The sequence below is a fragment of the Hyalella azteca genome, unplaced genomic scaffold (genome assembly GCF_000764305.2).
Source record: "Hyalella azteca isolate HAZT.00-mixed unplaced genomic scaffold, Hazt_2.0.2 contig5344, whole genome shotgun sequence".
NCBI classification, from domain to species: Eukaryota; Metazoa; Arthropoda; class Malacostraca; order Amphipoda; family Hyalellidae; genus Hyalella; species Hyalella azteca.
Window position 1 is genome coordinate 153,628 of NW_025935538.1, and position 26,593 is coordinate 180,220.

Below are 26,593 nucleotides of genomic sequence, written 5' to 3' on the forward strand. Positions count from 1 at the left end.
CACATGCGTTTTTTTTTTCAGAATGTAGTACCTTTTGCTGAAGTGATTGAAATATCTTGCATTATATGCCAATGTTCTACGCGAAATGCCTTCATATCTGAAAATTACCCAAATGTATTGTTTAGTGCGCAAATTCAACTATCCGTTATCTAGATTTGCAGTAGACTGCCAAAAGTCTTTTATGAAGTTTCAATTATTTGTATTAACATCATCAGGCCTCATTATTATGTATATGATGAATATCAGTATCCGAAGAATGACTTGGCCTTTTGAGGAGCTTAATAATCAGCGCTCGCGAGTTTTCCTATCAATCGGGGATAGTCTATAGTTCATTCGTAGCTTCGAGAGCTGCCTAGCCTATATAAGCGGTGGCGTGATCTCGCTCAGTCCATAGTCGCATGACCGGCTATCAGGGCGATACTTCCCGCCTCTAGATCTATGAATATCCCTACTAAATTTCAGTTTTTAGATATATCGGTCGGTGTATGTGGGTTTGATTTATTTCTGGATTCAATCGATGACTCGATTGTGCACGATATTTATTCGAAGTATGTAGTCGTATTCAATAGCTAAAGGTTATTAATAATGTTTGAAGTTCTATTTTAAGTGATTGTTATAATTTTATATGATCATTTTACTACGATGTAAAATAATTCTATATGATCATTTTACTTCTTGTGACTACAAGTATGCCGCATTTTGGCCAGTATTTGGTAATTAAGTGTATTAAAGACTTGCAACTAAATACGTTAATCTATGAAGTTGAGCCTTCAAGTAAACTCGTTTGATTTTAATTTCAGTAAATTTTTGGGATTCATATATTTGCATTGCATTCTTGTCATAGACGTTTTCTTATTTACGACGGTTCAATACTAAAGGCGTACATGTAAAGGTTATGTTATGTTATGTTAAGAAAATATAGTTTCCTCTTGCCGAAAATTTCCAATAACAAATGTAACCCTTACCTAATAGAACGTCCTCAGTTCATTTTTTTTTTTTGTATGGAATGTTAGTGTGTGTTTTGTTAGAGCTTGAAATTAAAAGTATAATTGCGATTATTATCAATTCTGGCCATTCTCCTATCGCGCGTACATTTATTTAGGTTAGTATCATGACTCCATGGCATACAGTGCGACGACCTTCTCTTCTACGTATTTGGAGGTACAAATGCTTCAAGTAATTTCGAGCTGTAACTAGGATTTATAGACTGACTACCAAGTGAAATTATTTCCCATTTTAGCTCAAAAGTTAGAGAAAATAATACTATTCTTAAATAAATTGACTATATGTATTTTTAATTCTGATTTTAATATTTTTAATACGTACTGATCGGCGGTGTAAGAAAAGATTGCGGCCGAATGAGAACTTGAACACAATCAGGAATTTTCGCGCTACTGAAGTTTCTCGATGTGACACATTCCGAGTGCTAATTAGCTGTATACCTGCTAATTCCAAAACTTTTACGTTGATTAGACAATTTTTGACGAGGATCTCTACTTTACTTGAATAATTACAAAATATTATGCAGTAAATATCTTTTAGTTGCTTTGCATGTGTCAGATTAGGGCATTTCATGTCCTTCTGATTCCAGACACATTTACTTGTGTCTATTAAAACATTTATTTTTTTTTTTCAGATGAAATTATTTCCAAGTTAAAATCGTGGAAAGCTCCGAAACCTTGACGATTTCATGCTTTTGAACTTAATTGAAATTAAAGTGATAAATTTTTTTATATTTTTTGTAAGACTTATATACCTGGTTTCAGTGAATTTGTGTTGCTTGGGCCATTTCGTTGGACCAAACTTTTCAGTCTTCGGTGTTATCTTTAAAGTTTACTCAACGGAAAGAAACGAAGCGGGGTTCGATTGCTACGTCTTGCTTATCCATCAAAGATTTTGGCTTCACTAAACCCAAGGAACCCAAAATAAATCGTAAACTTGCCTTCCGAAATCGCTCGTGCTTGGAGGACCTCTTAGCTTTCTTATTCCATTCAAGTCCAATTTCCGACTATCAACTTATCTCTTAACCCCAGCAACTGTCCTAATATTATCAAAACTCAATTACAACAACAAACTTCTACTGTATTTCTACAACGCCTTAAAAAGTTTGGCACTAAGCATGCAACCGCACTACCTCAACGCTGACCTAACCAAGTCATTTCTGGAAGTGCAGCCCTACGTTGTGCCCGCCGTAGTTAGGTCCCCCGCTGCCACCCTCGCGGCCGCCGCCGTATACGCTGCGCAGGAGCGGCCAGTCATTGTGAAGGGTGTCAAGAGACTACAGTTCTTCCTGTTCAGCATCAGTTGTCTACTCCTAATATCTGGTGAGTTATATTTGTTTATGGAAGTATCATTTCTGTAATGATTATTATTATGTTTATGCAGTCTTAGGTGAACGTATGTCTCTAGACTGGCGCTTGTGGAAATTTCAGACACAGAAGTGTTGAAAAAACATATGCCTATGGCATTTTTAGTTTACAATATTGACACACACTTGAGTTAAAATACTCGGACACTATAGTAGCCTATAAATAAAAAAATTAATCAAGTCCGTCGCGATTGACTCCCCATGCCATTATGTGCCTTCTTCATAGTAATGTTATTTTTTATCGTGACTATGAATTGATCGAGGGCATTATGATATCATTTACGGTGTGGTAACTCAAACTTTAGGGTCTTGCAATCAGTATGGCATATGGAAGGTATCAAGTTAAACACTACTGTGCATTTCTTTGATATAAACGTTTTCATGAATTGATGAATCTAGTTGCATTGCGTTAAAATATGCTAGTCAATATGAATAAATAAATATGCCTATCAGTGTTTCTAATAGGCAAGCGAATGATAAGTGGTTGTGGTATGATACATTTAAATGCCCCTATGTAGAAGAAAAGAAAAACACAAATCGTAAAATATTAATTGTAGAAAAAAAGGAAAACACAAATCGCAAAATTTTCGAACTTGTCGCAGCTATTAGCCGTTATTTATGAATCATATAGATTAAATTACGGCTTGGAATTAAGTTGTAAATTATTCTCTTATGATAGTAGCACTGTAGCGGGAGGTACCGGTACAAGTCAATTTCACGTAAGCCGTGAGCAGCTGAAGACGTGCCCATGCAACTGAGGTGGAGTTTACACGTTCGCATATTTGAACGGGAAGAAAGTTCAATAAATTATTTAATTATTTTGTGAAATTAAGGCTGCACTCCTGCGCTTGATTAGTGACAAGGAACAAGTGGTTCACACAGTACAGGTGCGTGGCAGGTGTTCTATCGTCCCTGCTGTGAATGCCACCAGTAAGACCATAGTAATATGAACTAAATTATAAATTTACCCAAAATACATGCATCTAAGCAATTTTCTTCAAGATTTTTCAATTCAATCTATATACCTATCACCTTTCTTTAATAAATCACTCCTCCCTTCCCCGTTGTTGAAAAGTTGTTCAGCACTCATCCTTCATCCTGACTCCATTTATTCTGCACCCGTGACTCACTGAAGCTGTGACTCACCTAGTATAGCTTGGACTCGCCACCCCACAGCTTGCCGCGACTGTATACGTCGGGCAGGACTATCGATTCTCTGCCACGTACCCTAACTGCTTAGGCCACAGCCCACTCTCTATAGTCTCTCATTGAGAACTTTGAGCCTCGTGTGCTTTATTCAGAGTGTGATCGATGCTCCTTGACTACCATTCATTCGACACTTAGTCGAGTTGTTCCGCATTTTGTTGACAGTAAAAGTCTTGATGAAGGATAAAGTTTTTAACAACAATGTCGTACAAAATCTTTTCGACATGTGGCCGCCTTCAAATCATTTTGATCCATGAACATCCGGTAACTATTTTATTTCAGGCAGACATGGAATTGATGAATGACGCAGGTTATCGGTTACTGTGGAGCTCATATAACTTCCGTGCACTGTTCTGAATTAATAATTAAAACGGTGTGGAATGGTACGAGACTGGTGAATATAAACCTTTAAATACTAGCCTCGTATATAAATTAGAGACTGGTATATATACTTGTTAATGGATACAGAATTAGAAAGAAGTTTATATCTGAAGTTTATATTTATTAGCTTGCGACGCCCCAGCAAGTTATTCATAGAATACATAGCGTACTACATGATATTTTTAAAAAAGTCAAACGTAACCACGAGTTTGATCCTTTTGCCAGACCTCTGGGCACCTATAATTAACTGCTATGAAAGTAGGCAACGTAATAATTTGCACGGAAAGAATGAAAGAAGTATTGTAGAACCTAATGATACAGTCAAATGGTTAGCTACTCTTATTGCTGCCCGCTATTGTCGAGTAAAGATTTTATTTTGTTACTGACGTGAAGGTATAATTTCTGTTTCTGGTAGATTATTAAACGCTTTTACTGTCAGAATACAGCGCGACCTTGAGCGCCTGCTGTGGTGTGCTCGCGGCTGAATATATTGCTGTACATTCACGCCCATTATATTCAATTGAGCCTTTAAATTCATGCTCTTTATATATTCAAGTGTTAACTGTCGCAACGGACCGGCATATTTCTGTTGTCCTTCCCACTTGAGTAGCAAGTCATTTGATGCGTTGGAGCGTCTGCACTGAAGTGCAATGCCCGTGACCAGGCAACTGCATGCGGCCTTCCTCAGTCAATGCAGCAGCATAAGCTTGTTCAGGGCTTGCCGGCTGGCGGGTGTACAGTGTGCACTTTTCTTACACACAGGTAAGAAAGATTGGTACTATTGTTCAAATAGTGCCACTTTTCACGACTCGCTTCCCCGCCAAAATGGGTCAGGTAGACCAACGCAAGCGAAAAATACCTCACTATTTGGACAAGGTCTTGTTCATTTCTTTGAGTGGGCATTAAGCAGAGCAGCCTCAGCACCGGTTTGACGGGTGACAAGGCCTCTTTACTGCCAACCCTACTATGGAATTGTCGTACTCCTTAAAGACTGGTTCAAATACAAAAGCAAAACATAAAAACTCTAATGTTGAATTTTACAAGTTTTTTCAATTTTTAAAGTTTTTAAGTAGTAGTACACTTGGTAATGCTCCTAAGGTTAGGCACTATTGCGTTCTCAATTATCACGGGATCATTATTGGTAGGACTTCAATTGGCACTCGTTTATAAATTATAAATACCAACCAGTCTATCGTTAAACATTCATTGTTATCGATTTGCTCCCAATACGTGTACGATAACTCCTGCGTTAATCCTTTAATATTTGTTTGTTATTTTTACGAGAAGTTTCAAAGCATCGAATAAATGGTTGACCGGTCCGACACTTCAGCGAACTCGCGTGCGAACTGGCCTGCGAACTCGCGTGCGAACTGGCCTGCGAACTCGAATGCAAAACCTAACTTCATTTTAAACTCTGGCACTCATAAATCCTTCAATAATGAACGGATTTAATTCAAATTTGAAATATAAGTAGATAATATCAGTAATTTGCGGACGGAATTTTTTCTGAATTTTACATCAATAACTTTTTTGTTAATACGGAAAACCTAACTTCATTTTCAACTCTGGCACTCATAAATCCGTCAATAATTAACGGATTTTATTCAAATTTGAAATATATAGGTTTTCCGTGATAATAAAAAAGTAATGAATGTAAAAATTTGAAAAAATTCCGTCCGCAAATTACTGATATTATCTACTTATATTTCAAATTTGAATGAAATCCGTTCATTATTAAAGGATTTATGAGTGCCAGAGTTGAAAATTAAGTTAGGTTTTCCGTATTAAGAAAAAAGTTATTGATGTAAAAATTTGAAAAAATTCCGTCCGCAAATTACTGATATTATCTACTTATATTTCAAATTTGAGTAAAATCCATTCATTATTGACGGATTTATGAGTGCCAGAGTTGAAAATGAAATTAGGATTTCCGTATTAACAAAAAAATTAATGATGTAAAAATGTGAAAAAATTCCGTCCGCAAATTACTGATATTATCTACTTATATTTCAAATTTGAATAAAATCCGTTCATAATTGACGGATTTATGAGTGCCAGAGTTGAAAATGAAGTTAGGTTTTCCGTATTAACAAAAAAGTTATTGATGTAAAAATCAGAAAAAATTCCGTCCGCAAATTACTGATATTACATACTTATATTTCAAACTTGAAAAAAATCCGTTCATTATTGACGGATTTATGAGTGCCAGAGTTGAAAATGAAGTTAGGCTTTCCGTATTAACTAAAAAGTTATTGATGTAAAAATCAGAAAAAATTCCGTCCGCAAATTACTGATATTACCTACTTATATTTCAAATTTGAATAAAATCCGTTCATTATTGAAGGATTTATGAGTGCCCGAGTTTCGAGCTCGCAGGCGAGTTCGCTGAAGTGTCGATTCGGTCTGTCAACATTTTTGGCCCATATAATAAGGCGACGTGATTGTTAAGAGCTTTTGCTTTATCTACGTAGTAATAACGTAAAACAGTAGTTTGACAGAGAGCATGCTATTCTCACCTTCTGATAGTGAGAATTGTTGCTAATGATAAATGACCTTCCAGCCATACCATCCTGCGAATCTCTACGTTTGCTGGTGATTTCTGGCATTTTTACCACATTAACGATTCGTATATAATATTTCATATATAATTGTTACATTGGTGCTTAAATAACTTTCTTTTAGCTAATCGTTTTTAGAAAAATTAGGTTTATTCCAATTGTTTCCGATTACTCGGTGGTCAATGATTCTAAGCAATTAAAATAAACTAAATTCAATTACAAGAATTGCATTACTTATAATTCAAAGTTTGCCATCTGAAGAATGGATTTAGCTACAGGAGTGAAATGCGATAATCTTCCGTCGTTTTTAATACCGTCAAAGTTGCCAAGTAGTAAATAAATGATGTGAAATTGTTTGCATAAAGTGGCAGTCATGCCAGTCAATATAAATCGTACAATCCGTGTAAGTTGTGCCTCTTGTTTTTACGTGTGACAACTGACGAGGATCTCGTGATAAAGTGAGCATGATAAACACTTGATATTGTTTGAGTCCTGGAGATTTTTTATTTTAAAGCTGTCTCTGAAATTTTAATTAATACGATTATTTGTATTTTAATCTTACTTTCGTATGATAATGATATCAAATGACCGGCAAAATCGTTCATGTTCAAGTAGACACCCAGCATCACCGCATCAGCAATGCTGGGTAATCTACTTGAACCGTGAAGTTGAACGATTTTGCTGGGCCAGCATCCGCCAGTCGCCACAACACAATATTAATATTGCAGCATTAAATTAAAACGAACCAATTAAAGAACAGAATTTAACCTAAACAGGGTAAAATTTCTGAAAACTTCTCATAGTATTGTAATTTATTGTGCAATTGTGCTGAACTTGATTTAATGTTACTATCCTGATATAGGTAGGCATGTACCTAGTGATGTACAGTGATGATCTGAATATTTGACCTGCATTAGGCCCAATATGTAATATTGGACCAAAGTTTTCTAAAATTGTGGGTACAAATAATAATTTCATGGGTAATTTTTTTTTAAAAAAGTAGGCAAAAATTGGATGTTTTTCTTTTTTTTACTGTATGAAACTGTAAACAGACTAACTAAACTACTAAAGTTTCAACTAAACAGCCTAAATTGAAGTTATGAAGACTGAAGAGTTTGAAAAACTTGATGCTTTGCCCCTATGGACCATAATCGTATTAGGCGTGCAGCGTGCTAGGCCTTTTTGATGAATGGCAAGGCAAATGAAAATATCTTACTCCCAGTCCCTCACTCTCATTACCCTGCTGAGTGCTGTGGCTGACTGATGAGCATGTGAGCTGCATCATGCTTGTCTGCAAGATTAATATTATCCTATATTTTGTATTAATTTCTTAGCTCTAAGTTATGTATTTTATGTAAATTTTGAATCATTAGTCTCAATTGGGCACAGGAGTAAAACTTTTCTACTTTTTAGTTGTTACTGAAATCTTGCAGTTCCAAAGCAACAAATTTTCAATGTATATGAAATCTTATAGCCTAATAATGTACTATCAAATGGGGTAATAAGAGACAGATGGGGTAAATTGGGACAGTCCTCCGCGACAGCATAAAAATATTATAGCAGCAAAACTAATTTAAATATTGCAAAACTAACAATAGTGGCATAAACTTAAACATTTTTCTACCTATATAGCATGAAGGAAAGTTAAGAAATCATATATTTACTAGCTCTGAAAAGTCCCTGAAGGAAAAATGTTGAAAAGTGATATTTTGAAAAAATACTCCTGCTAAGGTCTGTAGTTAAGAAATATTTGCCAAATTAAAAATTTTTGCTTGACAAAAAAATTGAAGACAGGTATTGGCTTTAAAACTTCATTGATGGAACTTTTGTACCTCAATCCAAAACAAAATGGCAGCCATATCCGCACGATTGGGTAACAAGGGACACCCCAGCAGGCCGCACAGGGTAATATGGGACACCCCTAAATACACATTTACAGTAGAACCTTGGTTTGCAAAGGCTCCAGATAACAAGAAAATTGATTAATAACAAAGAATTTTGATTACATTTACCTTGCTCAGCAAAAAAAATTTCTTGGCATAAAAATAATGCATCATCACAAATTGTGCATAGAATGTCATAGATAGAATTGTGCACAGGGCAACATAGAATAAAAAGTAATTAACTAGAACTATGATTTATTCCTCCAAAAAATATGATGGTTGTCACTAAAATATTCCTTTCTGTAATTAATTGTAAATTTTGTTTCATGTGTTTTTACAATCTTTTTTTAATAGTGAATTTGCTTGACTATTTATCATGATGCTACTTATGAATGAGACAAAAACATAGATAATCACCCATTTCTATGGCCCTTGCCTTTTTTTCAGTAATTATCAAAGTAATCTGTGAAGTGATCATTTTCACCTGGGATTTTTGGAAAATTTTGCCCAATATTCCATATTGGGTTATGGCTAGGAAAGTAGATTTTTTCATGTCTGCTGAGCAGCAACTACTAAGTTATGTCATTTGTGGTATTGCATTGATTTTAATGGTACTTTTAATAGCAATGCATCAGATGTGACAAATTTCTTGGCTTGGAAGTTGTTGGTCTTTCATTAGTTTAATTATGCTTTAGGCCACAATTTAGCATAAGTTTGAGAATTTAAACAAAACTTCTTACTAAATTACTAATTCTGGCCTGCATGAAAATATTGCAACTTGCTCATCATTAGTGGTAGACAAATTATATTCTCACTAACTAGGAATAAAGCTGCACAATTGCACTACAATATTTCACCAAAGAATTTGGCTCTTCAGAAAATCATGAATTAGGGTTCTTTAATTGAAATGACTTAAATTCATCTTAAACCCCTTTTCAGGCATTGGCGGGGAGGCAATGGCCAGTTTTACCCGCTACTTGAGGTCTCTCAAGTGGACCCCTTTGCCGCTTGGTGTGGGTTTTGCTGTCATTGCTGCCACTCAGTACAGACACACACGGAAGAGAGAAGTAAGACTTGTCCCCAGCTACTGAACCTGAATTGAGGAATTTGTATTCTTTATCTGATTTTATTACAATTTTTTTACAGATTAATGCAAAATCTCCAAAATTGTCTCAAATATTACAATCATTTAGGCAATTAAAAAATGTTTAATGGAATTGAATATAGAATTTTAATTCCTTAGATAGAATTTTGGTCTCTCAAATTGTCACATAGGTTGGGGAAGTTCTGACTCTGTTCAAGTGGGTACATCCTTATACTTATAGTCACTGCATGTTTCTAGAACATTCTATATATGGCTGATGATTGACCTTCCTGTCAACATTATTCTCTGATAATCTCAGCTTTGAACAATGCATATATATATATATATATATGTATGGTATACAATATGAAGATGCATGCAGATGATGCAACTTCCAAACTTATCCAAATAGAAATTTTTGATATCATCACTTATACATACATTCTAAATTTGATGAGCCTTCTTAAGATAATGAGCTCATTCTTTTATTTTTTGTTAAAAAAGAGGTAGAAAATATCTCTGAAAAATATTGAAGCTTTCCAGGAAAAAACATCTGTATTTTGGGAATTTCAGCATAAAAATGGAATCTTTGAATTATCAATGTAGCATATTGTCAATAATGCTTGAATAATTTCAGGAGCAACGCCTGGCTGCCGAGGGGGCTGCTTGCATAGCAAGACCTTGGGAAGTGCAGGTTTATAAGCTACTTCCCTTGCGGCACTTTTCCAGATTTTGGGGATGGATTAATGGCAAGTGCCTAGATGTTGGCTGAAAATGTGGTCCACGATCTATTCTATTATTATATATTGATTCTAGGCTGAGTTATATTATGCATCTTTCCTTGTTGGTGTTTTCTTTTCTATAACAAATTGACCACAATTTTTCTGTCGGTGTATACATGTGTTCCTTCACCTGTGAACGTGAAATTTAAAATCTGTACTGATGTTTTTTGATCAGATGTTCTTCACCTGGGCTCCTAAATTTTAGGAAGCAAAAACCAAAGTTTATTGCCTGGCTTTTGGTATTTTCAGCTTTCAAGCACTGAAAATTGTGTGAATCTCATCCATGAAATTTTGAACAAATTTTTTTATGAGACAGGGTGATGCATTTTTTTTAGTTCAATGCAGAGTTAGAGTTGCCTTGATGCATTTTATCATTTAAAGCATGTGGAACTAAGAACATTGAAAGATTAGTTGAACTTTCAGTTTTAATTTTTTTATAAATCCTAAAATTTGTCATCCTAACACTAGTCTTCATTTTATTACTTACTGGCAGCTCAACCCAACATTTACAGGATAGATGATTCCTGAAATAGGTGAATCCCATCCATAATTTCTAAATCAAGATAATGCATTAGAGAAACTTTCGAATACATATAATTATTTATTATATATATATTTATATTATTTATACAAATAATTATATATATAAATACATATAATTTACATCAAACTCCTATTTTTATGTTGAGAAGAAAGTTTAGTGATCCATTTTTCAAAAAGAAATTCTATCTAAGTTAAAAAATTAAAGTTAACCTAACCCTCTTCACCCTGATTTATAATACCTCGAGATTCTACCGCTACAAACAATTTCAACCCCAGAAAATTATCCAGATACAATTGGTATGAATATTAAACGCTTCAATAGCCTGAATCCTAACATTTCCTGGTCTCACACAAACATTCGCAAATATTTGATAGGCGGTGAAAAAATTAATATTTGATATTCATTTCAGATATTGAATTACCTCTCTGGTGTCGCTCAACGGTTCTGGGCTCCTATGTTCGAACATTTGGCTGTGACATGACTGAAGCCGAGGTCGAGGACATCTTGCAGTACAAGTCAGTTCGCCATGTGATTTATTAACAATCTCTGTTGCTAGCTGCTTATCCCAGTGTTGCCTTGTTTAGATAAACCATGAGATTCAAAAATTTTTAATCCTGTTATCCCTAGTCCCCATAATATTTAAACTGATCAAAGTTTAAGACGAAGATGCTTCTAAAACCATAGCTAGCACAGAACTGGCACTGAAAAATTTGAATTAACTTTGAAAATTTATTTAGCAAAAACTAAATTGTATAAAACAAAACTAAATTACCATTAAACAGTCGAATAACCCTTCAGGGGGACTTCTGAGGTGGCCTGTGCTCGTCAGAAGTCCTATGAGATTTTGCGCTCATAGGGGGATTGTTCCTGAGCGCCCCACCGCTGAGCTCGCGGTGTCTGACCGTTGGTCTCAGTTGTGGGGTTAAGTTATTATGTAGGAAGGATTCCTTACACTTCCCTTCTCTGTCTCTCTCGTGCGGGCGGCCGACGTTCCTTGTAAGCGACCTCTTGTTCGAGTGTCTTAGGTTCTGTTGCTTTTCACCTGTCCCTCCTTGTCACTTCGTCTCTTTAAGATGCAAAAATTGCTTCTCCCGAGCCAGTTTCATCGGGCTGGACAACTGAGACCTTCCGCTCCTTGTGGGTGATGAATAATTTGAGACTTTGAATAATTGAGACCTTCCGATGTTACATTTTGACTTTCGGCGCGAACTAGCTTAATAGCTGAAGCGCTAGCAAACAATTCTACTACTACTACTAAACAGTCGAATAATTCCGTCAATTCACTAACATCTTCTCCGCATCATGCTATCGAACATGAAATGTATTACCTTTTCCCTCGGAGAAAACTTGAAGTTTATTCTTGATTGGGAACAATTTTTTAGCGCTCGGTAACCTATAACTCGTTTGCATTGATTTTTTCAGCTCGCTGTCATCGCTGTTCCGACGGTCGCTTAAGCCTTCGTCACGTCCCGTGAACGCCGCGTCTGCGCTCACCAGCCCTGTTGACGGCACCATCCTGCAGGCTGGACGGGTCTCCTGTGGAACGCTCCACCAGATCAAGGTACCTGAATGCTGCTCCCTCTGCTTTGGCGAAATTTCATAACTTGGTTATTTTCAAGTGCGTAGGCTAGCAAAAATTTGTGATGGCCGTAATTTCTTATTGCATTCTACCAAGTAAAAAATTAATTTTTTCACCGCAAGCTACAAATTTACTAGTAATATGGAATAAATTACTTTTGGCTTATTTTGTCTGCGGATTTGGCCGTTTTTACGCCATCTGTCAACCCTGTCTTTCCTCATACTTTTTCTCAAAGCATCTTCTGCCTTTAATTGGAACTTAATACACTCAGAAACGTTTTATGGAACTTTGACACATACAGGGAAGTCTTTCTCTCGAAGTCTCGAATGATTATTCAACCATTTGGGCTGAAAGATAGTTGCATGGTATATCTTGATGTTTATACGGCAATTTCATTTCTCATTATTTTGAATAGTTTGTTTCTTTCAATAAAGTTTATTTGACCACATTTGTTGTTACCGAGTATGTGAGTAATAATTGCTCTTAAATACAGGGCGTGACATATTCCCTGGGGTCGTTCTTGGGCCCCAACATATGGTCTGGGGTTAGCCCTGACGACGGGGCTACAGCTGACGACTCCTGCTACCACAACTCTTGTATCACAGACCCTGACGCCAACGAATTACATCAGGTGGTTCTGTACCTTGCGCCAGGCGACTATCACAGGTGTGTAGGTTGTAACCATATCGTGAAATTACAAGATAATTACACAGCCTTCACACCTGCGGAAAACTTTCCACGTGAATTTCCTGTTAATTATGGTAAGAGGTTCTATAAGTCTGCGATCCAGAAATTAATAATTGATTCTTTTACACTTTTTAACGCAGACAATTTCTAGTGCAAGCTGATACCTTGGCGATATTTGTTGAATCACTCAACGACCTCTCGTTTATGTAATCTTTTAGGTTTTTGTTGAATTATTTGGGTGATTAAATGTGTTCATTTTACATTGCTCGTGCTTGTCACCTTTGCAGTACCTCGGAATAGAGTTACCGTACTGATGGCGTTCTAGAAGATAATGCAACGATTTTTGGTTGATTGAATATTAATGTTAGCTTTTATCTCTAGGTTTCATTCCCCTGCCGACTGGAAGGTAATTCACCGTCGTCATTTTCCTGGCGAACTTCTGAGCGTCAATCCAAGCTTTGCGGCTTGGATTCCAAACTTGTTTGTTCTGAACGAGCGCGTCGCCTACATCGGCACTTGGAAGTACGGCTTCTTCTCAATGACAGCCGTCGGCGCTACAAACGTCGGCTCCGTCAAAACTTACTTCGACGAAGACCTGCGAACCAATGAACGATGCCGGCCCTCATGTACATTCAGTGACAAAACGTTTGAAGGTCCCGGTCATAATTTCACATTCAGCAAAGGGGCGCCTTTTGGAGAATTCAATCTTGGTTCGACTATAGTCTTGCTTTTTGAAGCTCCAAAGAATTCTGTGATGAGTGTACTTCCTGGTCAAAAAATCAAAATGGGTGAAGCTTTATTAGCTCCTGAAACCTTCACTGATAAAACTGCAGGATCGGATAAAGATTGCGTCCACAACAAAGGGGTTGAACGGTGATGCTGTGATCTTTAGATAATTTATTTACTGTGAATGTTTTGAAGTTTTATTGTTAATGAATGAACCTCTATAAATTTACGCGAGTGATGTTAGTCATTTCCTTGTCCGTAAGTTATTAGAACAAATCTGCTTACTGAATAGACAATGATTCTTGTGTTGTTTATAAAATTATTGGTATAGAATTTTGTGTTAGTGCCACGATTGGACTGGAAATCTAAGGCTGCTTTTTTGCAGGGCCCGAAACTCTAATTAAATTTTCAACAGTAAGGCTCCCTTGAATCCAGTGTTCGGTGAATGAGGTCAATTTTACCTAGTTGCGTTAAAATGTAGTAATTTCCTCCCTAATTTCGGTTTAAGCTACTGAAATGAATCAAAATCTTGAATTCTTGCGTTCTGTTAGCTGACAGGACCATTGCCTAGAGCATTTATATGTGCTGTGTCATTTTTATTTATATATTAGTTTGATATCAATTCGTAGTCAATTCATTGGACAGACGGTACGAGGGTCAGGGTGGAATTCTACAGTACTATTTTAAATCATTTTCACCCAGTTGCTCAATGGACTGAATAACCTGGGCGGTTTCGTTGAAAAAAAATGCAGCCATTGTAATATCTGCCTACCTGTATCAGTTTTCTTCTTCACCCCTAAAACTAAGCCCTGCTAATGTTTGTTGACGCAGGCATGAATTTTGGTTAGCTCCTCTAGTCATCTAAGTCATATTAGGTTATGTTAATGAGATGGCATTCTAGCTCTACGGATTAAGTCTGAGCCTTTGAGTTTTGTTGAGTGATGTTATGTATGATGAGGAGAGAATGATGTATTAGATTTTCAGTATGAGTAAATGAATCCAAATCCTCAGCCCAAACTTGAATGTTTGATGAATAAATCGACGAAAAGTGCACTCTTTGCAGTAGAAGCTTCGATGGCAGTTGCTTGACCAAAGTAAGGATCGAATTAGCTTGGCTGTATCAATTGTTCCATGTACTATCATATAAAATTGACCAATTTCGAGTCTCATGATCTAATAGCAATTTTGTGCAGTCTAGTTCGCTGTATCACCATTGTTCTTGATGTAGGTGTTATCTATAACTATGTACTCGGATATCTCGATAGTTGTCTTTCGTGTCGCACTATTACAGTGAATAGATGTTCGACTAAGACGCATTTTGAACGAGCGCACTGGACCATCTCAAGGTCAATTCATTTTAAATATTAAATTGGCGAAAAGAACTGACGCAACCTAACATTCCTCTAGATCTGCACGTCGGTCGGTGTTTTTCGGCAAATGTCTTTTAGTTTTTGGTACTTATTGTGAATTTGGTCGAGCTATGTGTGGCACGAAGGCGCTCCACCTTAGTGAACCTGCCTGCATCTTTACCCAGTGCCGGCAATTTATCGTCGTTTGCTTGGGAAGTATCCTGTAGTTACATAACTGCTCCGATAACTTGGGCACATGAACAAGGGATTAATCGACAATTTTGCAAGTTGATTGTGATAGACGGAAGGGTTATGAATGACTAAACGCAGGCGTCAAGTGACCTGTGATAAGGAAACGAGCATTTTTTAGGTTAATTTTATACATATGTTTGTAATGAAGAACTTTCTAGCTACCTCCATCTTGACATGGACTGTCAATGCTACCTAACTAATCGTGCTTGACTTTCTCGCTTTCAGCGTCATATTTTTCAACGATCATTAATCTCGTGATGAGATATTTTTCTTTTCATTCAGTGTTTCTAATATATTCAAATATTCAGGCCATGCAAGTGTATTGAAGAATGCTAAATTTAACCATTTTAGGGGGACCTTAGTCCCCCCTGAAAGCATCGTCCTTTTTCGGGCACTGGAATAAAAAGTTATATTCATTCATCGACTATTGCTTAGAATTTCGCAGTTCAGTTTTTTATTATTTAAAGTTTTATTAAATCTTACGCAGATCTGTGTACACGGAAACTTGTCTTGCCGCTGCTTACTTGACCATTGCAAGTCGTAATATTGAATGTTATAGAAAACTGCGTAACGTACGAATGAATATAAAGTTCGACTATTCGTTCCTAATTTAGCGAAGAACAATAATTCGTAATAGTCAATATGCGATTAGGGTAGATTAGGTATTCGCCGAATTTAGTTGGGCGTTTGGTTGATTACCGAAATGAAAGGAAACGACCAAATTTGATAAGAATTACGTCATCTGCGATCTTACAGCTAGTCGAGGCTTTAAACTTGACAGCGTTTAAACTCGTTTTTCGATCTCGGCAAAACTTGAATAACTTCCCAATTTGTGAACTTGTGCTAATCAATTCAATCCTAGTGAGAAAGACTAGTCCAGTACCAGCATTTGGACTTGATTTATGCTCTCAATTAATGCTTCAATAGTGTCTCAGAAAGGTGCAGCTCTGACGTGACCATGTAAATACAATAAATGTTGGAATCTAATGCGTTTGATTGTCTACCAATTTAAGGCCTAATGCAAGTATTTGAATTCCTGAGAACAGCCTCCAATATTGGAATAGCATCCTATTGCTATTTCACTTCTAATACGTTGTATAGCGGCTACGAATTTAATAGCGTAATATTCTCATTTCTTTCGGTGACTAAACGTAAAGAAAAAACACTTCTTTTGAGGAATGAAGAATTTTGCTAGTAGTCGTACAGCAAGATCGATTAACTTGTTGCTGAATTTCTCACCTGTCTCGTGGCTAAACTGGCTGACATTATGCCACCGTAAGTTAAGTATTTCTATGTACCACCCTCATGTTCTAAATATATTTGCAAAAATGACCGTCATATTATGTATCATAAATCTTTAGAGGTATGACGATTAATTTAAAGGTTTATTTATGACTATTATTGCCGCCTCGTATTATGATTGATGCATCAGGCTAAATATACAGAATTTGTATTCACTCCCAAAATAATCGGTAAAATGTCAAGGCTACTGCCCTCAGAAAAGAAAACATCAACATTAAACTGAAAAGATTCACGCATACGAAGGAACCGTACTTCAGTCATGTGTTTGTCACTTGGTTCATGTCCTTTGGGCTGTTTCTACTCGCATGCGCTAATCTTCACTGAAAACTTGAACTTTGTTGGGGATAATAACGCCTCACAAAAAGAAGCCTAACACCCTCAGGCTTCACACCGCAGTTCCTCCAACAGTTGTCAGCATATAGGATTCTGTCCTCGAAAAGATTAGGTTAGGCCAAAGTACTTGTTAATTAAGTTGACCATCACGTCCACCCTGAAAAAAAAACTTGTTCCAATTACCTTCAAAACGTACCTGAGTTTAATACTTACAATCATAAACTCAAGTCAATAAATTCTTACTTTAATTTAAAAACGTGTCCCAACAGTTTATTAATTTAAAGTATCTGAAATCATTGGAACGTTCTGTGCAGTCGAAGATTCCATCGTTAGGAAATGAAGCCAAATATTTTATACTGTAATCTGAAGTTATTTTTGTTTAGAAGTTTGGCATAGTTTTGCTTATTGCATTTATTCTAAATGTGTATGAATGTAGTACATGAATACTTGAGTGGCATACCATGATGTTTGGTATCAGCGAAAAATTACTCAAATCGTCTCAATTAAAGAATTCATGACTGCAATTGGCTCACAAACAATGTGATGCAGCTGTGTGCGTTTAGTCCATTCGGAAACCCGACGTAGTTGTACAATTTCTGATTAAATTATAAAGATTCCTGATGAAGTGAAATTTGAAATTAAAAATATCAATCACCGAGCTGATCAATCAAGACGAATCGCAGAGCTGCGTTGAATGCTATATTCTATAGAATATAGAAATAGATTGATCTGATTTTCTAAAAATACTTAATATATGCTGACTAACCAGCTTCGGTATTGCAAGGGGAATTCGGTGGTAAGATACTGGAGGGAAGACACTAGTGGGCATGGTTGAAGTAGTATAAGGTTGACCCATCCATGGTTCAACCATGGACCCATCAGAAGCCCATTTTTGCGGATGGAGCTTGTTGTTCGCCTGTGTCGTCACTGATCTCAGTGACGTCACGGGCATTTACCAATCACCGAAATGCGATCAAACCAGTCAACCAATCCGTCATGGGAATTACGGGATTGTTTACGTTTATCGATCTCAGTGACGTAACAAGAAAGCTGAACTGAAAGACGGAACTTCCGTGGGTCAACCTTATATAGTTCAACCATGCTAGAGGGTATCGAGTATGATTGAAATTAGGCCAATATAACACGCATGTTAAAATCTCATGTTTCCTTTGCCTGTGCTTTCATTCAAGTTAGAGTCCTCAAGATGGTCAAACTAAAAGACCCACGAGGAGCATGTGATTGGGATACTAAAATTTGAATATCAAAACCAAGATTACGTAATTTTGTTCGAGAAAAGCAGCGCGGATGACTGAAAATGCTAGGAAGCGAATAATTAGTTTAACTAGTTGAAAATATATATTGTTTGAATTACGTGCCTATCTCCGTTCACTTTTCACAATTCACTTTTTTCTTCAGGAGATTATTTAAATTACAGAACAGGGACCGCGGCTATCAACTAGAAAAATTGCGCTGCAACTTATCCATGCGACAACATTTCTTCTCGCATCGAATCACCGACATGTGGAACAGCCTCCCCGCTTACATCGTTGGCGCTCCGATTTTGACCGCATTCAAGAACAGACTACATAACATATAACATAACATAGTGATGTCGGCACCAAAATCTAAAATCGTGTCATTTGACCGGATCCTTTCAAAATTGACGATAGTTTGCAATAGCTTCTAGACTTCCACCGGGTTCGATATGGTGCTAGGCATTTCAAGTCTGAACATATAATTTTACATAGCTTTAACTAGTCTGTTCTTGAACGCGTTCATACTCGGAGCGCCAACGATGTAATCAGGGAGGCTGCTCCACATGTCGGTGATTCGAAGCGAGAAGAAATGTTGTCGCGTGGAAAAGTTGCAGCGCAGTTTTTTTAGTTTATAGCCGTGGCCCCTGGTGTTGGTTCTTGTTTCAAATTCTAGTAATCCTTCGGGGACCTGGTATAAACAATGAGGATACATGTATACTTCAATGAGGTCCCAACGCAGACGTCGATGACTGAGGCTTGGAAGCTTCATGATCTTTAATCTTTCTTCATAGGAATTGCCCTTCAAGCCTGGAATTATCCTTGTCGAACGTCTTTGAAAATTCTCTACTAAATTTTTGTCCTTTTCAAATCTCGGTGACCACACAACGTTTCCAAACTATAGATTCGACAGCTACAAACAACTGCTTCATCGCTTCTGCATTTAGGAACTCGTAAGAGGTTCTGATTAGACCAAGAAGTTTGTTGGATGTATTAGCTTTTGTTTCAACATGCTGAGAAAATTTCAGCTCCTTGTCGAAATAAACTCCGAGATATTTTTTCACGCTAGACTTTTCAATCATTACTCTCTCGTTTTAACATGTCTTCTACTACTGTATTCTTGCTGTTCATTGTTCTCCCCGAGGTGAAGTACTTTACACTTGTCAGCGTTAAACCGCAGCTGCCACGTATCAGCCCATTTAACTAAACTGTCAAGATCATCTTGCAATTGCATTTTATTTGACGCATCCTTCACTGTATTATAAACTTTTGTCTCGTCGGCATACATGGAGCACACGCTGGACACAGTTTCTGGCTGACATTTATAAAAGCAACGAACAGGATAGGCCCAAGAACGCTAACTTGTGGCACGCCTGCGCACTGCCCAGTCTGACACGGTTCCGTTAATGCTGACACGTTGTCGTCTATCTACTAGAAAGTCTCTGATCCATTGTAGTACGTTTCACTCAATTCCCAAAGACTTCACTTTACGTATAACAGCCGCACATACGGAACACTGTCAAATGCTTTGGCAAAATCGAGGTACAATGCATTCACTGGCTCCCTTTCGTCCAGAAGGCGAGTCCAATCGTTCAACGTAGATAACAAGTTAGTGGTGCAGGATCTAATGGCAATACTACCATGTTGACAATATGATAGGAGATGGTGAATAGTCAAGTGATCGATAATCCTATCCCTCACAACAGATTCCATTAGCTTACAAACAACACTTGTCAGGCTGACAGTGCGATAGTCTATCTACTGGAAGCTTCATGATCCCAGTGTAAAAAATCCCAGTGGATGACCAGTGCAGTTAAGACTCAGCTAAAGACCATGAAAGAAGCCTACAAGCGTTATTTACGAACTCGCAGCGAGTCTGATTATAACCTGTATGCCAGAGCTCGAAATCAAGCTAAAAAAGTTTGTCGCACTGCAGTGAAAAACCTGTCTCTTATACACATCTAGATGTGTATAAGAGACAGAGATAAAGCTATGGAAAAATATATGTTCAGATTTGAAATGCCTAGCTCCTTATCGAACCCGGTGGAAGTCTAGTAGCTACTTCAAACTATCGCCTGTCATGAAAAGATCCGGGCAAATAACACGATATTAGATCTTCTGTGAACAAGGCACGAAAAGGAAAAGAATCGGCGACAGGCCACATCAGGCCTACACTTCAGCGCCGACATCACTATGTTATGTTATGTTATAGTTACCAGGGCTGCTTTTGTCACCCTTTTTGAACAATGGTGTTACTTGAGTTTCTTTCCAATTGGACGGCAAAGTTCCTTCGTTCAAGATTTTTTTTGAAAGAATACTGTCAATGGGCCGGCCAGAACGGCTGCTAATTCTTTGAGCAATCTGGGATGGAAGCCGTGGTCCACATGAGTTGTTGGGATTTAGAGCTACCAGGCGCTTGAGAACCTCTTCTTCGTGTATTGCAAAACATATTAACTTCGAGCCGACTGGGCGCTCCTCAATATCTGGAATACTGTACATGTCCTCATCTGTGAACACACTGCTGAGGAACTGATTAAGAACGTTAGAATCGCCCTCATCAGAGGAAATCTTTCGCTGGTCTACTTTCAACCCAGATATAACGTCGTTTGTCTTACACTTCAAACTAGCGTGCAAAAAGATGGCTTTCGAATTTTTTTTTGCATTTTTAGCAATATTTTTTTTAATAGAGCTTGATTTCGAGCTCTTGCATACAGGTGATAATCAGAATCGCTTCGAGTTCGTAAATAACGCTTGCATGTTTCCTTCTTGGTCTTTAGCTGAGCTTGAACTGTACTGTTCATCCACTGGGACTTTTTGACTCTTCCAAGCGTAATTTTAGGTACACAGGCATCAATCGCTGACATTACCGTGTCTTTGAGAAATGACCATGAATCAGCCACATCATGTTCCTAATACAGTCCGAAATATTCGCCGCATTTACCGCTTCACGGAGTTAATCACAGTCGCCTTTCGAAAAGTTCAAACGTTCACGTTTCCGAAGCGACTTTTCTGCACAGCACTTGATACTGAAAAACAATTATTGTTGGTGGCTTTTGCCCAACGGAGCCTCGTGGCGAAAATCATCTATCATTGATTTTTCACTAGTAAACACTAGATCTAGAATATTTGGGGTCTGTTTACCCCTAAAATGGGTTGGCTTGGTGATGTTTTGGATTAAAAATGAGTCTCGCACAGAACAGGGATGCTGGGTGATTCTCATTTCTAGGAGAAGATTCATCTGCCCAGTCTTTTTCTGATGGTTAAAAGTCCCCAACGATCAACGTATGCGACCTGCTGAAAGTCATGTTCGGTAAAAGGCTGTTTAGTACTTTATTGTTATCAGAGGAGCTGTTAGGCGATCTATAAATGACCCCTATGAGGAGGCTATCTTTGCCTGTTATATAGAGTAAGTCCGCACCACACTGATTCTCTAGCTCAGTGGTTCCCAAAGTGGGCGATATCGCCCCCCTAGGGGCGGTGGAAAAATTTTGGGGGGCGATAAAGAAGAAAAGGGCGATAGGGGGGCGGCAGTCCAAAGTCGAAGTTTGAACGTTTGCTTGACGATTTGTACAATACACTTGCAGCATATGACTCCTCACAGCGATGGTTTTTTTTACCCAGATCTGTTTCTAGCGCATACCCAGATCTGTTTTTAGCGCATTTTCTCATTTATAGAATAAATGCACTATTGTGCTCGCCATATCCGTCCGTCTGTCTGTCCGTCTGTCCGCCTGTCTGTCCGTCCGTGTCTTCATGTTTTCGTCAACGAGAAAATGCGCTTTCTGTCACTCACTGCAGTGAGTACTGAGTTATATTTTTTTAACCTCTCCTGGGTTTACGTCTCCGACAAATTATAACGGCCGGTCCCGCAGCCAATTTCCAAATTCAATGATCAAGAAATATCTTTCAAACTAATGAACTTATCTTGATGAAACAATTGGTACCGTATTCATTAGGACCTAACGGTAATGTAAAGCTCGTGAAATTTTTTGAATTTTGCCTTCAATTGTTTTTGCCATAGTTATATGGAAATACGGGCCGAAATTAACAGTGATAAAGGAATTTCTTCCAAACTACTGAACAGATTTGAACGAAATTTTGAATTTACAGTCCTAACTACCAAACGGTGATGTTTAGCTCATGAAATTTTTTTCGGCTGTGCCTTCGTTCGCGATTGTCATTCATGATTTAAACAGCAACACGTGCTTAAATTCGCAGTAATCAAGAAATTTCTTCCAAAATACTGAACAGACTTCAACGAAATTTAGTATTTTAATACCTAACCTCAGCAACGGTGATGTTTAGCTCGTTACAATTTTTTCGTTTTGCCTTCGTTTGCGAGTTATACGGCTATACGTAAACGGCTCTTGGTTAAACCAGCCGGTAGAAAAGCCGGTCGTTCCTCCTATATCTGTATAACTTGCGAATGAAAGCGAATAAGGAAGTGTGAAATCAAGAATGGCGGTGAAATGAAAAACAAAATCTCGCAAACGAAGGTAAAATAAAAAATTTTTTAGAATCTAAAAAACACCATTTGGTAGTTAGGAATGTTTATTCAAAATTTCGTTCAAATCTGTTTGGTAGTTTGGAAGAAATTCTTCGATCACTGCGAATTTCGGCCTGTATCGCAATATAATTCACGAATGAAGGTGATATTTAAAAAATTTTCGCTTGCTAAACATCACCGTTAAGTTCTGATGAATACATGTTACAAGTTTTATTGAGCTGCGTTCATTAGTTTGGGAGATATTACTTGATAATTGATTTTGGAGATTGGTCGTGAGACCGGCCACAAGTCCGGGCCGTAAATTTGCCCGAGACGTGCTAGGTTTCTAGTATTGAAACAGTTAAAACAGCTGAAAAACATATTGGTCCACTAAAAGGGGTTCTATTTATGAAATACACATTTGTGTTTACCTTTTGCAAACCTTTTAAAATTGCAGCGTACTAAATTTTATAGAAAGAGGCGCATGATTTTATTTGCTTCTGTGGGGGGCGCTAGAAATTCACTAGTGAGCCAAAGGGGGCGCCAGCCTGAAAAAGTTTGGGAACCACTGTCTAGCTGATTGATGCACTGCAGATAACTTAACTTGCTGGGCCCCATAAGAGGTTCTAACCCACAGAGCTACACCTCTACTGCACTGCTCTTCATTTAAGATATGAAAACAATCAAAACCTGGCAACTGAAATTTAACAGGTACAATCCCCCCCCCCCTGATTTTTAGGGAGTGTTTCTGTAATACAAATAATGTCTATACGCTCGTTTGCGATCACAGTTAACTGTTCACTTTGTTTGTTCAAAACGGAATCCGAGTTGGTGTAAAAACATTTTACTTTTTGTGCACTTTCACTTTGATGTATGCGGTTACTTCCTACATTATTTAGAGGCCTTAATCTACGGACATCATTCCTACTAGTTACTTGTCCTCCATCTCCTCTGACTGACCGTGAGCAGCAGGTGTTGTCTTGACAGCTTGGAAGTGACTAGATGAAGCTTTGGAAAAATATATCATATGCAGAGCTGGGCAGCGCTACTTGGAAATGTAGCGGCGCTACCGCTACCGCTACATGCTCTAAATGTAGCGGGCGCTACCGCTACCGCTACATGCTCTAAATGTAGCGGGCGCTACCGCTACCGCTACATGCTCTAAATGTAGCGGGCGCTACCGCTACCGCTACACCCACTAGATTGTAACGGGCGCTACCGCTACCGCAACAGTGAAATGTAGCGCGCTACATTAGCCGCTACAATGGCCAAAATTATTGTAAATCTCTAAATATTTATTGTTCACCTATTGGGATTTACTCATTAACATTTAATGATAATAAAACATTTTTAAAACATATCAATGCAACTTTACTGCAATTAACCTAACCGAACTAGTATGGGTCACCCCAGGGTTAGATACAGTAAATAAAAGTTACAGTTATTTTCATGTTTTACCTTCCCTACATGGATGTGAACTTTAATCTACCATTCTAAGAAATTATCCACATATACATATAAAAATCAGTCTTTTTTTGTATAGATATATATATATATATATATATGGATTATTTTTGAGATTGATAGATAGAAGTAGACATCCATGTAGAGAAGGTGAAACATAAAAATAACTGTGTAAAAATAACTGTAAGCAAACTGAAAGATGAAAAAAACCTGTAAGTGGTAACTGGTAACAACTTAACAAGTAACAACTAACATGTTGACACTAGTAACAGGCTGAGGTTGACAAAATTACACCGAAATCTTTCGTACAGTTTTATTCTGTAATTAGGCTCCCCTGAACAATTTAAAAATCCAAAAAACGCCATCTCAAAAAAATTATAACTCCAACAGTTTTCAAGCTACGGCAATGAGAGACATACCATTCGATTTGTAAAAACAATACCTAGCGACTCTAGAAGCCTTTTTTTAATATGTGCATGGTTTGACTTATATATGGGAGGGGGAGGAATGTGGGGGGGGTAAAAATGTGAAAAAATGGGAAGAACGCGAAAAAAAAACGATGAGGAAAATAAAAAATCGAGGTTCTACAGTCGCTAGATATTGTTGTTATAAATCGAATGATATGTGTCTCGACATTGTAGCATGTGATTTGCAAACGTTACAAAAATTTTTAGAGTACCCCTTATTTGCCGTTTTCTATTAATTCCACGTTTTCTTTCATTTTTTAAATTTACATGAACAAAAAGGTCTTAGATTTCTGTTTTACATATGTGTACCAAGTTTCAAAACGATCCGTCTGTAAACAAAAGTTTTGTTGGAGGATAGCCGGTCCCCTTAAGTAAAATCTAAAGGCTTTATCTATAAATGTAGCGGTAGCGCTGTAGCGGCAAAACCTCGTATCGCTACTTAAATATGTAGCGGGCGCTACCGCTACCGCTACATTGCCTTAAATGTAGAGCCGCTACCGCTACCGCTACTGAAAATGTAGCGGCCGCTAGTAGCGGCCGCTACATGTAGCGCGCTACTGCCCACCTCTGATCATATGTTTAGACTTGAAATGCCTAGCACCATATCGAACCCGGTGTAAGTCTAGAAGCTATTTCAAACTATCAGTATTGAAAAGATCCGGTCAATGGACACGATTTTTGATCTTCTGCGAACAAGTCACGCAAAGTTCAAGAATCTGCGACAGGCCACATCAGGCCTATTCTTCAGCGCCGACATCACTATGTTATGTTATATGTTATGTAGTCTGCATTGCACCGATACTGCAATGTCCAGTAGTCCGTAATTAGTTTAAAGTTTCGAATTTCTGAATTTTTGAAGCTTGCCTATGTGAAAATTGGGCTAGTATTATATGCCCAGCAACTGGTCACCTCACGAAGTTTCACGCAACTTTTAGATATATTTAATTTACGTAACCAAAGGAAACGAAAGTGAAGCGCAATTGAAACAGTTATTTGCTTATTTCCGTGACTCGGATGCTATGTAGATATAACTCATTAATAATACAAAATATACAAATATCCTAAATGGGTTGCTATAATAGTACAAATTAAGATTTATTTAGGGTTACAATCTCAATAACATTGATCATGAAGATTTCCTGTTAAAATTGCTCGCTGAGCAATCTCCAAAATTGCAAATTTCCTGTTAAAATTGCTGATTTGAGACGGCTATTCAGTTTTGTGAGTAGAGTCATTCGGGATCGAGAGGCAGAGGGAGGCTAACCGCGTCAGTAAGTGGTTGATCGCCGTTCAGGAAGGGTGGTGCGCTGCACCTTTCCTCGAGTTCCGCTCCTTCAGTCCTGACGTTTAGTGATCTCATTGCAGTTGCTTAATGCTCGAAGACTCATATTTTACCGAAGATGTCTGCAATTTATACTGCATCAATAAGTAATAAATAATTGTCGCTAATAACATTTTTGTTGAAATTTTGACTAAATATTAAACGACGGAGTATTTGGACTCGGATACAAATAGCTGAGTAATTAAGAAGTTGGTTGGAGGATGGTTCGTTGATTGCTTTCAATCCGTTATTGCTCGAGCTCCCTTCGTGTCTCTTTGTCGAGCTATCTGAAATCTTGACTTATGACCCTACGTTATTTATCTTCCATTACGAGTGCCCCACTAATGATCTGTGTCACATAAACTAGCACACTGATAGAAAATCCACATCAAATATTTGCTCTGAGTTTCCTAAGTGTCACATTTATCGTACCAAATACCGACCAGCAGTTGAGGAATATTATGTGATAACTAATGTTTGTTGAGAAATGCTAACGAGGCTCTAGGAATTTTACAGGCATTTTGATTGAGTCTGTATATTTTGTCTGCGCTCTCAATTTCCTGTGCTT

General features: G+C 37.6%; 1 protein-coding gene across 2 annotated transcripts; it reads left to right on the forward strand.

The window, feature by feature from the left end:
- The first annotated feature begins 1,634 nt into the window (after nt 1-1,634).
- On the forward strand, nt 1,635-16,386 carry LOC108671738 (phosphatidylserine decarboxylase proenzyme, mitochondrial). 2 transcript variants are annotated; one of them, XM_018159309.1, is made up of 7 exons: nt 1,635-2,324; nt 9,336-9,463; nt 10,118-10,229; nt 11,216-11,321; nt 12,229-12,367; nt 12,879-13,051; nt 13,454-16,386. In XM_018159309.1, the coding sequence occupies exons 1-7, from the start codon at nt 2,120-2,122 to the stop codon at nt 13,947-13,949; spliced, it is 1,359 nt and encodes a 452-aa protein (XP_018014798.1). In that variant the 5' UTR covers nt 1,635-2,119; the 3' UTR covers nt 13,950-16,386. The 2 variants fall into 2 exon arrangements, with proteins under 2 accessions (XP_018014798.1, XP_018014799.1); XM_018159310.2 differs by lacking the exon at nt 1,635-2,324 and adding an exon at nt 6,914-6,971.
- Nucleotides 16,387-26,593: the final 10,207 nt, after the last annotated feature.

Coding starts and splice junctions, on each gene's coding strand:
- LOC108671738 (XM_018159309.1), top strand. CDS start 2,120: ATGCAACCGCACTACCTCAACGCTGACCTAACCAAGTCATTTCTGGAA. Junction 10,230..11,215: donor ATTTTGGGGATGGATTAATG/GCAAGTGCCTAG, acceptor TATTCATTTCAG/ATATTGAATTACCTCTCTGG. Junction 12,368..12,878: donor GAACGCTCCACCAGATCAAG/GTACCTGAATGC, acceptor TCTTAAATACAG/GGCGTGACATATTCCCTGGG.